Source organism: Dama dama, chromosome 8, assembly GCF_033118175.1.
Source record: "Dama dama isolate Ldn47 chromosome 8, ASM3311817v1, whole genome shotgun sequence".
Classification (NCBI taxonomy): Eukaryota; Metazoa; Chordata; class Mammalia; order Artiodactyla; family Cervidae; genus Dama; species Dama dama.
In genome coordinates, this window is record NC_083688.1 from 45,318,482 (window position 1) to 45,332,310 (window position 13,829).

At 41.3% G+C, this 13,829-nt stretch overlaps 1 protein-coding gene across 6 annotated transcripts in view; it reads right to left on the reverse strand.

Moving 5' to 3' along the window:
- Window positions 1–13,829, reverse strand: part of SPATS2L (spermatogenesis associated serine rich 2 like) — a 184,297-nt gene that overhangs the window by 65,867 nt on the left and 104,601 nt on the right. For all 6 annotated transcript variants that reach the window (XM_061149046.1, XM_061149049.1, XM_061149048.1 and 3 more), the window contains one exon: window positions 1,856–1,964. In XM_061149046.1, the coding sequence (XP_061005029.1) occupies window positions 1,856–1,964 (109 nt within the window). The remainder of the gene's footprint in view (window positions 1–1,855; window positions 1,965–13,829) is intronic.

The following is a 13,829-nucleotide window of genomic DNA, read 5'->3' on the forward strand; positions in this document are numbered from 1 at the left end:
GTGAGTTGCCATGCCCTCTTCCAGGGGATCTTCCTCAACCAGGGATCAAACCCAGGTCTCTTGCATCTCCTGCCTTGGCAGGCAGGTTCTTTACCACTAGCGCCACCTGGGAAATCCCATTTTGAATGATGTGTGTGTGAGTTAGTCGCTCAGTCGTGTCTGACTCTTTGCGACCCCATGGACTGTAGCCTACCAGGCTCCACCGTCCATGGGATTTTCCAGGCAAGAGTACTGGAGTGGGTTGCCATTTCCTTCTCCAATTTTGAATGATAATCATTTTTAATTCAATTAGCACTCTAAACTCTGACTGCAGATATCAGAATGTGAATGTGCTATCTGGTTCCAAGACCTTGCCTGAAATGCAATTATAATATATGTAGAAACTTAGGAAGATTATTCTATTTCCAGGAAATTAAGTAAGTTTTTACAGAAAGTAAAACTAGTATAAAATGGAGGAATATGCTGAAAGGTAGTCCCTGAAGTTTCGGTCAGATTATGTTTAGTTAGTCCTCATTAACAAAACAGAAACTAATGCTAGGACAGAAGATATATGATATCAAAGAACAGGTATAAGATATTCGTTCATAAATGAAATTTGTTTAATTTGTCTAGGAGAATTTCCCATAATTTAGAGGAAATGTAAAACAGTAGGTTATACATTTATTAAATAACTACATTCCTGAGAATTTAGATTCTATAACATCACTGGAAATGGGCTGTCCAAAAAATCAAAATTTTTTTAGACAGCAAAAACGTTCTAGAGGTGGATAAGATGAACTAATATTCTGACTAATTAGGAAATCTCAAAATGATAAACTAAGGATATTAAAGACCAAATCAGTCCTCTCAGACTATGTAAGCATCAAGTTCAAGGATTCCAACCCTAAGGCCAAGTAGAACTATGCTGGTTGAAGAGTTGAGAAGGCTTTTCAGATCAGGAGTGAAGTTCATTATCCTCCATTAACAAGGACATCATCAAATAAAGGACATTGTTTAATAGCTAATTGAACAGACTGGTCGACAGTGGAATTAGTAGCATTAGAACAGGTATCCTTTGCAAACCATCTACAGTCTGTCTTCTGTTTTTTCCCAATGAGGAAAAAAGAACTTCCAAATTCTGCTCTTAATACATAGATGTGTTTTTTTAAATGCTGTTTACTGTGGTAAAATTCACATAATATAAAACATACTGTGAGCTTAGTCGCTCAGTCATGTCCCAACTCTTTGCGACCCTGTGGTCTCTAGCCCACCAGGTGCCTCTGTCCATGGGATTATCCAGGCAAGAATACTGGAGTGGGTTGCCATGCCCTCCTCCAGGGGATCTTTCCAACCCAGAGATCGAACCCAGGTCTCCTGCATTGCAGGTGGATTCTTGACCAGCTGAGCCACTAGGGAAGCCCAAGAATACTGGAGTGGGTAGCCTATCCCTTCTCCAGGGGATCATCCCAACCCAGGAATGGAACTGGGGTCTCCTGTACTGCAGGCGGATTCTTTACCAGCTGAGCTGCCCGGGAAGCCCCTGAAACACACTATCTTAACCATATTTAACTGTGCAGGTCAGGGGCACTAAGTACGTTCACACTGTTGGGCAACTCTCACCATCATCCATTTCCTGAGGTTTTCCTTTCCTAAACCGAAACTCTGTCCCCATTAAACCTAAGTCCCTATCCCCCACCACCGCCAGGACCCTGGCAAGCACCAATGTATGTAGACGTGTTTTTAAAGCCTAGCATGTTTTTATGAAAAATAAAGTATTAGTAAACAATTGGTATTCAATGCATTCAAAGAAGAAAACACAGAATATATGGAATATTTAGTTCTCACATCTACAGGTTCACAGGACATGTATACTCACCATCCACAAAGGCCTGCACTGCTTTATCTACATTAAAATCAAACTGCTGTAGCACCAGGACTATTTCATTATTGCTTTTGTTGGGAACCACTGATCGAACTGCATAGATCTGGAAAGGAGAGGAAAAGAGAAAGGCAAACATTGTGAATGTTTCTCATCCATGAATCTCTCACTGGATAGAAAAAAAAAAAAAAAAAAAACTGTTCGAAAAGCCTTGAAAAGCTGACTAATCTATCTTCTTGCCATCAAGCATACTCAAGGCATTTTGGACCCATAAAAGTTAATCCTGGTAATCACCTTGATACCCTCTTTATTTGAATACACATTTCTACAAAGATTTCCCTGTTAGGACTGGAGTAGCAAGCATGCAGAGCCAGCTCTGGTTTTGCAATCTACTCCCCTGCCCCCAACCCATCCCCAGGACTCCAGATGCACACAACATGTGTTTTCAGAGAGTGCACAGATAGTTCTCTGTCTCTCGCTCTCTTCTCCATGAGCTCAGGGCCTATCTTTGGAAAACTTACAGAAATAGCTTCATGCCTCAGCTTCTCTTATCTCCACAGTGGAGACAGTCACACTGTGGTTCACAAAAGTATGTTGTGAAACTCCATTAATGTTCATAGAGATATAAAAATGTGGGGCATTGTGTTTTTGAAATGGCAATCTTAGCCACAATACAGAAAAGGTTCCCCAACACACTTCTGAAAAATCAAGCATTTAAACCAGTGTAAATACATACATGAGAGCTAAGGATTTCAACAGGTTAAGCTAATATCCAATTTTTAATGACCTATAGATATTTCTTAGTCAAATTTTGCACATTTCCTTCTTTCCTAATAGAATTCATTGACCTTCAGCTCACAGAATTTGCAATTACTACAGGATACTTTATCCACTTTAGCAAAACCTGGCTCGCTATGCTTTCTATCAAGGGGATTACTGCAGCCACTACCAACAAATATGAGAATGCTATATGGTGCCAAGGTGAGTGGCATCCACATTAATGATCACAAAAGCACTGCACAATCCTTACTTGTTTTCAGTGAATATTTTTTGAATGCCTATTGTGTGACAAGGCACCAAACTTCTTGCAATTTACTGACCAGAGGACTTATCAGTATGCACATACAGATCAAATGACCACACAAATAAATATCTATGTATATGTTGCAATAAATGCTATAAATTATGACAGGGAGACTTGAGTGTATATCGGTACGCTGAAATCTGAAGGACAAAAGAAAAGAGATGGCTAGGAGGTTAAGGGGAAGGGCATCTTAGAGGGGACAGCATGAATGAGGAGCCAGGCACAGATGAGGAGGCAGTATGGAGCGGGACAGAAGCTGAGGCGTCCAAAAGTACAAGATGAGGCCAGAGGCAGGCAGGGACCAGATCATGTAGCCCGCAAGGTCATGTAAAAGGTTTTGGTCTTGCGAGCATCCTTCAACCACCCTTTTATGTTGTCCTCTCTTATTCATTCATCATGTTAGAAAGACTTCTCTTGGGAACTCCCCAGCAGTCTAGTGGTTAAGACTCTGCACTTTCACTGCCAAGGGCAAGAGTTCCATCCCTGGTCAGGGAAATAAGACCTTACAAGCTTCACAGTGCGCCCAAAAACAAAACAAAACAAAAACTTTACAAAAAAAGAAAGATAGCTCTTTCCCTCTCCCCTTTCTCTCTATATGTATGGTATTACCTTCTATACCCAACACTTATGTTGCTTCCATAGCAACACTGGTTGCTATTGGTGTGTATACACACACACATAAATACACACACACAATGGAATATTACTTAGCCATAAGAAAGAATGAAATTCTGCCATTTTCAGCAACATGGATGGACCCAGAGAATATCATGCTGAGTGAAGTAAATCAGACAGAGAAAGACATGGACTTTCACACCATACGTTATCACTTATATGTGCAATCTAAAAAATAAAATGAATGCATATAACAAAGCAGAAACAGACTCAGAGGAAACAAAACACTGGTTACTGATAGAGACAGGAAGCAGGGAGGGGCAAGATTAGGGCATAAAATTAAGAAATAGAAATTACAATGCATAAAATACATAAGCCACAAAGATGTACAGCACAGGGGATTATAGCCATTATCTTATAGTAACTTTTAATGGAGGATAAGCTATAAAAATGCTTAATGACTGTGCTGTATACCTGAAAACTAATATAATATTGTAAATCAACTATACTTCAATTTAAAAAAAACACAAAATTTTCAATCTACCTCCACAGTTGTGTGATCAGTAAAGACCAAGAAGTATGGAATAAACATAAAGTAGTTGTTTGCCCTGTTTCTAGACTCTCCTCTGCAAAACATTATTTTATTATGTTAAGGCAAAACAAGATATAAACTATAGCTTATAGAGATACTTCCTCTTTAGACAGGTACACAGCTCTTGCCTGTTCCTCTTTGAAAGAAGAAAAAAAATCCAACATGGTAGAATATAGAAAACATCTATCCTTGTCACTTTATATATCCTAGCTCTGAAATCCTCAGAAAATTGTCAATAACTGAGTTCTGATATCTCATATAACTATGAAAATTGCAAATAATTCCCAGAGGAAGACTTAATTAAAACAAGAATGTCAAGTTGTAAAGAAAGGAAAAAAAAATCTATTCTTATATATTCCATAGTAATGTTGAATTCTAGTGAATTTCTCGGCCAAGTTTCTTCTTTAATCACAGTATGTGGCTAATGTGAAGAGAGTAGCATTGTTTTTCCACCTTCTTATTTATAAATTCACTACATTTGTTTTGCTATGAAAATGTCTTGAATCCAGATACTCATATGCATGCATAAACATACAGAAACCTCACAGTGTCACTATTCAAGATGCAGCAGTCATAAGGGGTCTAAACATTTAAATCTAAAAAAGGTCTTCTTATGAAGGAGCTTTAAAACATAAGGTGCGGATGACAAAGGCAGCGTTACAGGGAGGTTGTGCTGAGAAGCTGCCTTTGCGTTTGGAAGCTCCTGGAGCAGTGGATCAATCAATGCGTGACTAATGGTAGTTTGCATACGGGGAGCTCATAAAATTCTCGCCTGCAGTGGCTGTTTTGCAAAGGCTGTTTCTGGCACCGCTTCACACACACAGGCTTTACGTCGCTGCCACAGCCTAAGCTGGTGAAGCCAGCTTCACACTGAAGCCCACTGTTTGCATCTGCACGCGACTGCATCCCTCAAGGGTTCTCACACCATAAAACAGTCTCCTGGGGGGGCGACCAGGAGGCAGCATGGGATGCTGGGGGACAATCTGGACCGTGAGTTAGCGGTTCATTTAGCAAGTGCTTTACCTTTCCCTAATCGCTATTCCCCTATTTTGCTCTTACTAATTTAAATGGCAAATTCAATTTGCTATTGACAAATCTGCCTTTTGCACCTCAATAGTTGTTCTGATTTTAAACATTTTTGCATAGCAAAGGAAACCACTGATAAAATGAAAAGACAACCTAATGAATGGGAGAAAATATTGGCAAGTGGTGTGACCAATAAGGGGCTAATATTCATCATATAGAAACAGCTTATACAACTCCACATAAAAAACAAAAACTGATTAAAAAATGGGTAGAAGAGTTGAACAGACATTTTTGCAAAGAGGAAATGTAGATGGCTAACAGGTAAATGAAAAGATGTTTAACATCGTTAATCACCAGGGAAATACAAGTCAAAACCACAATGAGCTATTACCTCACACCTATCAGAATGATAATCATCAAAAAGAATACAAACAACAAATGTTGGCGAAGATGTGGGAAAAAAGGAACCCTGGTACACTGTTGGTGGGAAAGTAAATTGGTGCAATCACTGTGGAAAACAGTATGGAGGTTTCTCAAACAACCGAAAATAGATCTATCATATATGAATCAGCAATTCCACTCATCGGTATACATCTGAAAAAAAAAAAACAACAGTAATTTGAAAAGATACATGCATCCCTAATGTTCATAACAGCATTCTTTACAACTACCAAGATATGGACACAATGTAAGTGTTTATCAACAGATGAAGGGATTAAGAAGATGTGATGTATATATGTATAACAGAATACCACTCAGCCATAAAAAAGAATGAGATTTCTGCCATTTGTAGCAATAAGCATGGATTTGGAGGGTGCAATGACAAGTGAAGTAAGTCAGCCAGAGAAAGACAAACACTGTATGATATCACTATAAATGGAATCTAAGAAATACAACAAATAAGTGACTATAACAAAAAGGAAACAGACACAAATATAGAGAAGCAACGAGTGGTTACCAGTGGGAAGAGGAAAGAGGGCAGGGGCAAAATAAGAGGAGGGGATTATGAGGTACAAATTATCACATATAAAATAAGCTACAAGGATATACTGCACAACTGTACAACGCTGTACAATGTGGGGAATATAGCAAATATTTATAATAATTCTAAATGGAATATAACCTTCAAAAATTGTGAATCACTATATTTTATACCTGTAACATATAACATTGTACATCAACTGTATCTCAATAAAAAATAAACATTTAAAAAAGTGTTTTGATTTAACTTAAGCATTCTAATCTCCCTTTCTCGCCTCTCCCTGGGGTTTTCTATCTAGGGTGGCAGGTTTTGCCCCATTCTGCCTCAGGCCTGTCCTGCTGGCATTTTCTTCTCGTTTATTTATTTTTTAATTGAAGGATAATTGCTTTACAGAATTTTGTGGTTTTCTGTCATACATCAACAAGAATCAGCTTTAGGTACACCCATGTCCCCTCCCCCTGAACCTCCCTCCCATCTCTCTCCCCATCGCATCCCTCTAGATTGTCACAGGGCCTCTGTTTGAGTTCCCTGCTTCACACAGTAAAGTCCCACTGGCTATCTATTTTGCACATGGTATTGTAAGAGTCCTTGTTACTCTCTCCACACAGCTCACCCTCTCCCTCCTCCCCTCTCCCCGTGTCCATGGGTCTGTTCTCTGTCTGGCATTTTGCCGGCACTAGGCAGCAAGGCAGTGTGACTTTCACAGACGCGGTTTACTTCAGCTTCCCACGTTAACTCACCTCTCCTGGACCTGACTTGTCTGACTTAAGAGCTGTAAGCAGCTTTCTTCATTCACACTGTGCATTTTTTGAGCCTATCTGTGATGACTCCTTAGAAATTCTCCTTGGCTTACAGATGAGTCACTTAAGACTCTGTCTGAGTTTTGAAAAATGGTTCTAACAGAAGTTTTCAATCCACCTACACAGCTGTGTGATCAGTAAAGACCCAGTATTATCAAATAAACAGAAAATAACAGTTCCCTTTGCTTCTGGTCTCCCACCTGCAAATTCATCCTGAGCCTGTTGACTCACTGCTCTTCTTCAAGTATAATCAGGACTACTTCCCCATCTTCCTTAAGAGTAAAATTCAGTGTCTACAACCTGGCACCCAAGGCCATCAACAACTGGGCACTCATCTGCTTTTCCAAATGCCCTTCCTGCTCTGCCCTTTCAGATGAGCACAAGCCCAGTGTTGGCCACCTACCCCTACCTCCATGTGAGTTCTGCCCTTGATAAAAAGCAGAGACAAAAAAAAAAAAAGAGTAGAGACGTCACTTTGTTGACAAAGGTGTGTATAGTCAAAGTTATGGCTTTTCCAGTAGTCATTTTATGGATGTGAGCATTGGTCCACAAAGAAGGTTGAGTGCCTATGAACTGATGCTTTTAAACTATGGTGCTAGAGAAGGAAGACTCTTGAGACCCCTAGACGGCAAGGAGATCAAACTAGTCAATCCTAAAGAAATCAGTCCTGAATATTCATTGGAAGGACTGATGCTGAAGCTGAAGAGACAATACTTTGGTCACCTGATGTGAAGAATTGACTCATTGGAAAGGACCCTGATGCTGGGAAATACTGAAGGCGGGAGAAGGGGACAACAGAAGATGAGATAGTTGGATGGCATCACCGACTCGACAGACGTGAGTTTGAGCAAGCTCTGGGAGCTGGTGATGGATAGGGAAGCCTAGCGTGCTGCAGTCCATGGGGTCACAAAGAGTCAGACACAACTTAGAGAGTGAACAACAAAAGATGTGTCCACTTGCCCAAATATTATACTCCAGCTAAAATGCCATGTATCCTGTGAAGTTCTTTGTCTCCATCATCCCTACCATAAGTCATCTCTGTCTCCTTTCAATTCCCGCAGGCCTTATCAGTGGATGTCTCCTAACCCCAGCGCCTTCTACATCACAGGCTAAGTGTCTGTGTAAGGTGCGTATTCTAAATGATAAGGCACATGCGGGCAGAATTCTCCTCCCAGTCATTTCTGCATCCTCACCATGCTCACCTGAGTGACTGATAATGTGTACAGATAGACGGATATGAAAGAGAAAGTCGCTCAGTTGTGTCTGGTTCTTTGCGACCCCATGGACTATACAGTCCATGGAATTCTCCAGGCCAGAATACTGGAGTGGGTAGCCGTTTCCTTCTCCAGGGGATCTTCCCAATCCAGGGATCAAATCCAGGTCTCCTGCATTGCAGGCGGATTCTTTATCAGCTGAGCTATCAGGGAAGCCCAGATGTGCACAGAGTAGGTATTTAATAGCAATCTGTTGAATGAGAGAATGTCAATTTGTAGCTATACCAGGCTGCTCTTTTTTTGACATGTTATGCTAATATTTTTATTACTTTTCCATTAGTTCATATGTGTTATTGTGCTACAGGGGGGTTTTGCTAATTGTAAATAAATATGCTAAAAAGCTCTCCTTTATTCTCTACTCTCTAAAATCAATTTTTAAAATTGGCGCATAGTTGATTTAGAATGTTGTATTAGTTTCAGAAGTACAGCAAAGTGAATCAGCTACACATACACACACACCTATTCTTTTTAAGATTCTTTCCCCATACAGGCCATTACAGAGTATTGAGTACAGTTCCCCGTGCTCTGTAGTCGATCCTTATTCAGGCTACTCTTCTGAGTCAAAGGAATATTCTGCCAGTGTTGGGCCATCCCATCACTGTGCATTTACCATCCATAACAATGGACGGGTGAGTCTCCGCTGACTGTTATGTGACCTAAGCATTATATAGTTACAGAGAATAGACACATGCTCTTTAAATTTCAGTAACAGAGATGGGAAGAATATTTATGACATTTCTATATAATAAGATACTCATGGTACATTGTGGAGTTTTAAAAACAGCACAGTAATCGCCTATCCTTCCGAAGCTCAGCCCAGCAGACAGGTATTGGTTGGGCCTCCACTAGGTAGCAGGCCCTGAGGACACAACTGCCCTGAGACAGACGGCACTGCAGGGTGGCCAGAATATCTGCGCCTGAGAGCATGTAAACGCTGCGCTGCTTGTATGAGCAAGGCCGGAGTGCCACAGAGAAGAGAGCAGTCAGGGAGGGGAGGATACAGAGGAAACAGCCACAGATCACGCAAGCAGCTCTGGAATTAAACAGACCTGTTCTCTAACTTTGGCTCTGCTACCTGTGAGTTCTATGACCTTGGATGAATGGTTGAAATGGTTGAAACTTGGCTCTGTAGCTGTAAAATGAGGATATTACCTGCTAGAGTCTCAGTAAAGATGAAAAGAGATGATGCATGTAAAGTGTCTGATATAGAATTTGGCATATATTAGCTGCTCAATAAATTTTTAAAAGGAAAGTGTGGAAGCATTTACATTGGGCCATGAAGGAGAAGGGTGTCTCTAGGTGTAAAGGTTGGTATGCCTTTGAAATGGAAAGAATGTATGTCTACCCTGGTGACCAGGACTTATCTGGGGGAGATCACCCTTTATACAACCCTTCTTAAGACCCTTCCTCCTCAGCCTTGCTGAGCAGTGGACCCAAGGCTGTCTTTAATCTTTTCCTCCCCTGCAAGTTGAGTGGTACTGCAAGGAAGCCCATCGCTAGGGTGGCTAACAACATGTGCTCCTGGCCACCCCCCGCCCCACCCCACCCGCTACCTTGGTCTCATTCTTTCATGTATTTATTTACTAAACGCCTGCTGTGGTCAGGATGCAGCAATCAATACACTGTGAGCATATAGCATACTGCACTACGGCTGGATACAGCAGTAATAAAACAGATATAGTCGCTACCAAACCTAGAGAGGAAAACAGATGTGAAACATACAAACTGAAAAAAAATGTAATTACAACTTATGCTGAGTGAGTGACATGAAGGAAGCAGAGTATAGTGACAATGATTGCAGCAGTCAGGAAGGGGCCTGTCTGAAAAGACAAAGTGGGTCCACCAGGCTCTCTGCCGTGGAGTCTGGACTATTCCACACAAAGGAAGAGAAGCCAGAGTGGAGTTGAAGAAGGGTTGTTTGGGAGCTGCCTCACTTCCTGCCTTTTCTGCTTCTTTAACTTGTTCTGAAGTCCCATGAGTCCCTACTCCATCTTTAGAGTAACCTCCTTTTTACTTGCACTAGTTGGAGAGTTTTCATTTTCTAGAACAAGTAAAGAGTGCCTAGAGACAGCATTAGTAACTAGGGCTGGAAATAAAAGTAATAAAGCCAGATAACTAATCCAATTGGCAAAGGGGAGAGGTGGGCAATTTTAAAGATAAATCCTGCTAGAATGGGCATGACAGATCAGAGCAGAGAAGCCCACGAGCCTTGTTCACAGACCTTGTTTAGCACTCACGTCACCCTAATTATTTACTTATGTGGCTGTTTGTCCTACTGGAATGTGAGCTCATAAATGACAGGGATCACAGCTGTATATCCACAGGGCCTAGAACAATGGGTGCCATTCAGCAGATGATTCATAAATGTTCAAACAGATGAATGAACAAAAGGAAGCAGGGAGTCCAGTAAGATGGTCATTGAAATATTCCACTTCTATTTATCTAATTTTTTTTTCACTGCATCTCTGTAATTCAACATAACTAATTGTATGGTAGTGAAAAGAATTCAAGCCCCCAAATATATGAAGTGTCTCCTAGGTCTCAGGCATTGCTGGTCCTTAGCTTGAGGACCTGTCATCTTAGAGGTGAACTTAATCTTTTTGCCTACAAAAGGAGAAACCGCCTACAACTTTGTGTTTGCACCAGTGAGAACCAGTTATTTATGGGTTGCCATTCCTGCAATTCTGAAAGGAATTTTATAATCAGCTTTGGTCACATTTCTCAAATGCTGAGCTTTTCAGAGATGCCTTAAAAACAGCTCATCTGTGTACGTTTTGCTTCACTTGCTGGGCCACTAATATTATCTACACACTAATGGAGGCTGTTCTCCTATGAATTTTCTTGAGGAAGAAAATATTCTTTGCAGGCCAGTACCTTTGCATCATGGATAACTTTATAATTTAATTGCCTTTTCTAACATCTACTTTCTGCCAGTAAAAAATATGCATGAAGTGTTGTCACCTTTTACATGGCTGGCTTTTGGGGAATTAATACCAGGGGTATAAATCAAAATTAACTTTTTTTTTTTTGGCAGAAAACCAGGATTAGAAGGAATAATGAAGATTTGAAAGTGGGGGGGAAAATGCAGTTTTCATAGAACTGTGGCAAGTTTAAAGTAGAGGAAAGCTTACAGGGAGCTTACTAGTGACTTCTCAAATGTTAAAGTACATTCAAATCACCTGGGGATCCAATGAGAATGCAGATTCTGATTCCGCGACTTGGGGTGGAGCTCCATTCTGTGTTTCTAAGAAGCTCCCAGGTGGTGGAGATGCTGCCTGTCTGAGGATGTGGCAGCAGAATACTAGCCCCAAAGCCATCTACCCCACCTGATTCCCCAGAACCAGTGAATATGTGAGGTTACTGGCAAGTCAAGGCTGCAGATAGAATTAAGGTTATTAATCAGATGACCTGGAGAAGGGGGAGATTATCTAGATTATCTCAGTGAACCCAATATAATCACAAGGGTCCTTATAAGTAGAAGGAGGATGAAGAGAGTATAAGACTGACTCACTGTGAGAAAGACCTACCAGCCATTGCTGGGTTTGAAGACGAAAGGGGGCCATGAGCCAAGGAATGCAGGCAGCTTCTAGAAGCTGCAAAAGGCAAGAAGAAGAATTTTCCCCAGAGCTTCCAGAAAGCAATGCAGCCTTGCTGACACCTTGATTTTGGCCCAATGAGATCCATTTCAGACTTCTGTTCTCCAGAATTGTAAGATAGTAAATTTGTGGTGTTTTAAGTCACTATGCTGTGGCCATTTGTTATAGCAAATCCCATCTGTTACAGCAATGGGAAAATACTACAATGGGTCATGTTTTGAGGAACAAAGGTCTACTCTTCTCTTCTTCCTAATATAGAGCTCCCTTTCCCTTTCTCAACAATGAACCTCTTTTTAAAAAAAATAAACCTTCCGGGGGGCAGTTCTCCCTCTGTCCCTACCCCCACCCCATGTTTTAAGGAAATTCCAAGCATTCACTCAAAGCTCTATTTCGTGAAGGAAAGTGAGATGAAATTGCGAGATGAATCTGACTTGGTATTTGCCCCCAAGGAGCTGACAAAACCACAGGAAAAAAAGACAAAGTCAGAAATAGCAACTAACTCAAGGTCATTCTGACAACAAAATCCTCTCAGAATCTCACCTGTTCTGTATTTCTTCTTTTACTACCCTCGACAGCTTCCCTCTGCCTTTCACCTGGACTCTAGAAAAAGCCTTCTAATTGAACTCTCTGGCTTGGTTTCTCCTCTCTCCAATCCATCTTAAAACAATCACCACACAATTAATCTCCACAAAGCACTTGAGTGTGTTCACCGAGGAGGTAAGAGAGCTGGCACTGAGAAAGAATTTGAAGAGAGGAAATACAGAAGATAAATTATGAAACAAAGTCCCAGAGGAAATGGAAGAAAATGGCATCAAAATCCATGTGGAAATAAAAGCTCTGGAAGGAAAGACAGATTCTTTCTTTTTCTCAGAATTCTGAGGAAGGAAGGAAGGAGAAGAAGGAAGAGGGAAGAAGGAGAAGAAATCTGAGATTGTGAAGCGAAAGTTTAAGGAAACTATTTCTTCTGAGTGAGAATTTTACAGAGTTTGCTTTAGGATTAAAAAGTGGGCAAAGCGGGACTTCCCTGGTGGTGCAGAGGCTGACTCTGTGCTCTCAATGAAAGCAGTCCCTGGGCAGGGAACTAGATCCCACCTGCCACAACTAACACCCGGCACAGTCAAATAAATACATTTTTTTTTTTAAGTGGGAAAAGGTTTAGAACTTCCTTACGGGAATGTGATAGAATATGGCCTAGATGAACGAAAGCGCTGAGCCAGACTGAGGAGCCACTAATGCTGGATGGTATGGATTTGTCACGGAGCCAGTTGGTCTGGCTATCTCCAAGCAATTCTCAACATGCCAGATGGAGGAGCAAAGAAAAGGAGTCACCCAAAGTTACGAACTCTAAAAAACATGGTGGTAGATCCTAGGTCTCAGGGATACGGGGGCTGAGAATCGTAAGGTACCTAACCAAGGCATCTGTAGTCTATGAAGGGGGATGATGAACCCGGAGACTAGGGACAGACTAAGGGACGAGAGATCCTGTTGAGAACGCAGAGCAGATGCTCAAGAGGATGAGCAGATGAGAGAGGTTAGCTCTCACCACCCTGGTCAAACTCCTTCCAGTGTATACTGATGGAATGTGGCTCCATAAATGAAGTACATTGCTCCAGAGACAGTTGGATCAAGGCAGGGGACTGTGGGAACTGCACCTGTCTTGGTGCGGCGCTACTTTTCCATTAAAGGGATCTAAGGTGGCGTGAGCAGTTCCAGGAGCCTCATCAATTATAGTAAGTCCTCTACATGTGAACTTTCAGTTGAAGACTTTCAAAGATGTGAATCTACGTTCGCATGTCCCATCACATAAGCTAGTTCCCGAGTCTGGCGCACAATGCGTGCGTCCTCTACTAGCGGCCATGCTTTTGTGTATTTTACCGTAAAATACTGAATGTCGTTCAGTAGCACAGTATCTTTACTTCAAGACCAGGATGTCTGGGAGCAAGTGTAAAAGCAGTAGTGAAGTAGCTAGTACTATTGTAAGGTATTGTACTGTAAGATAAAA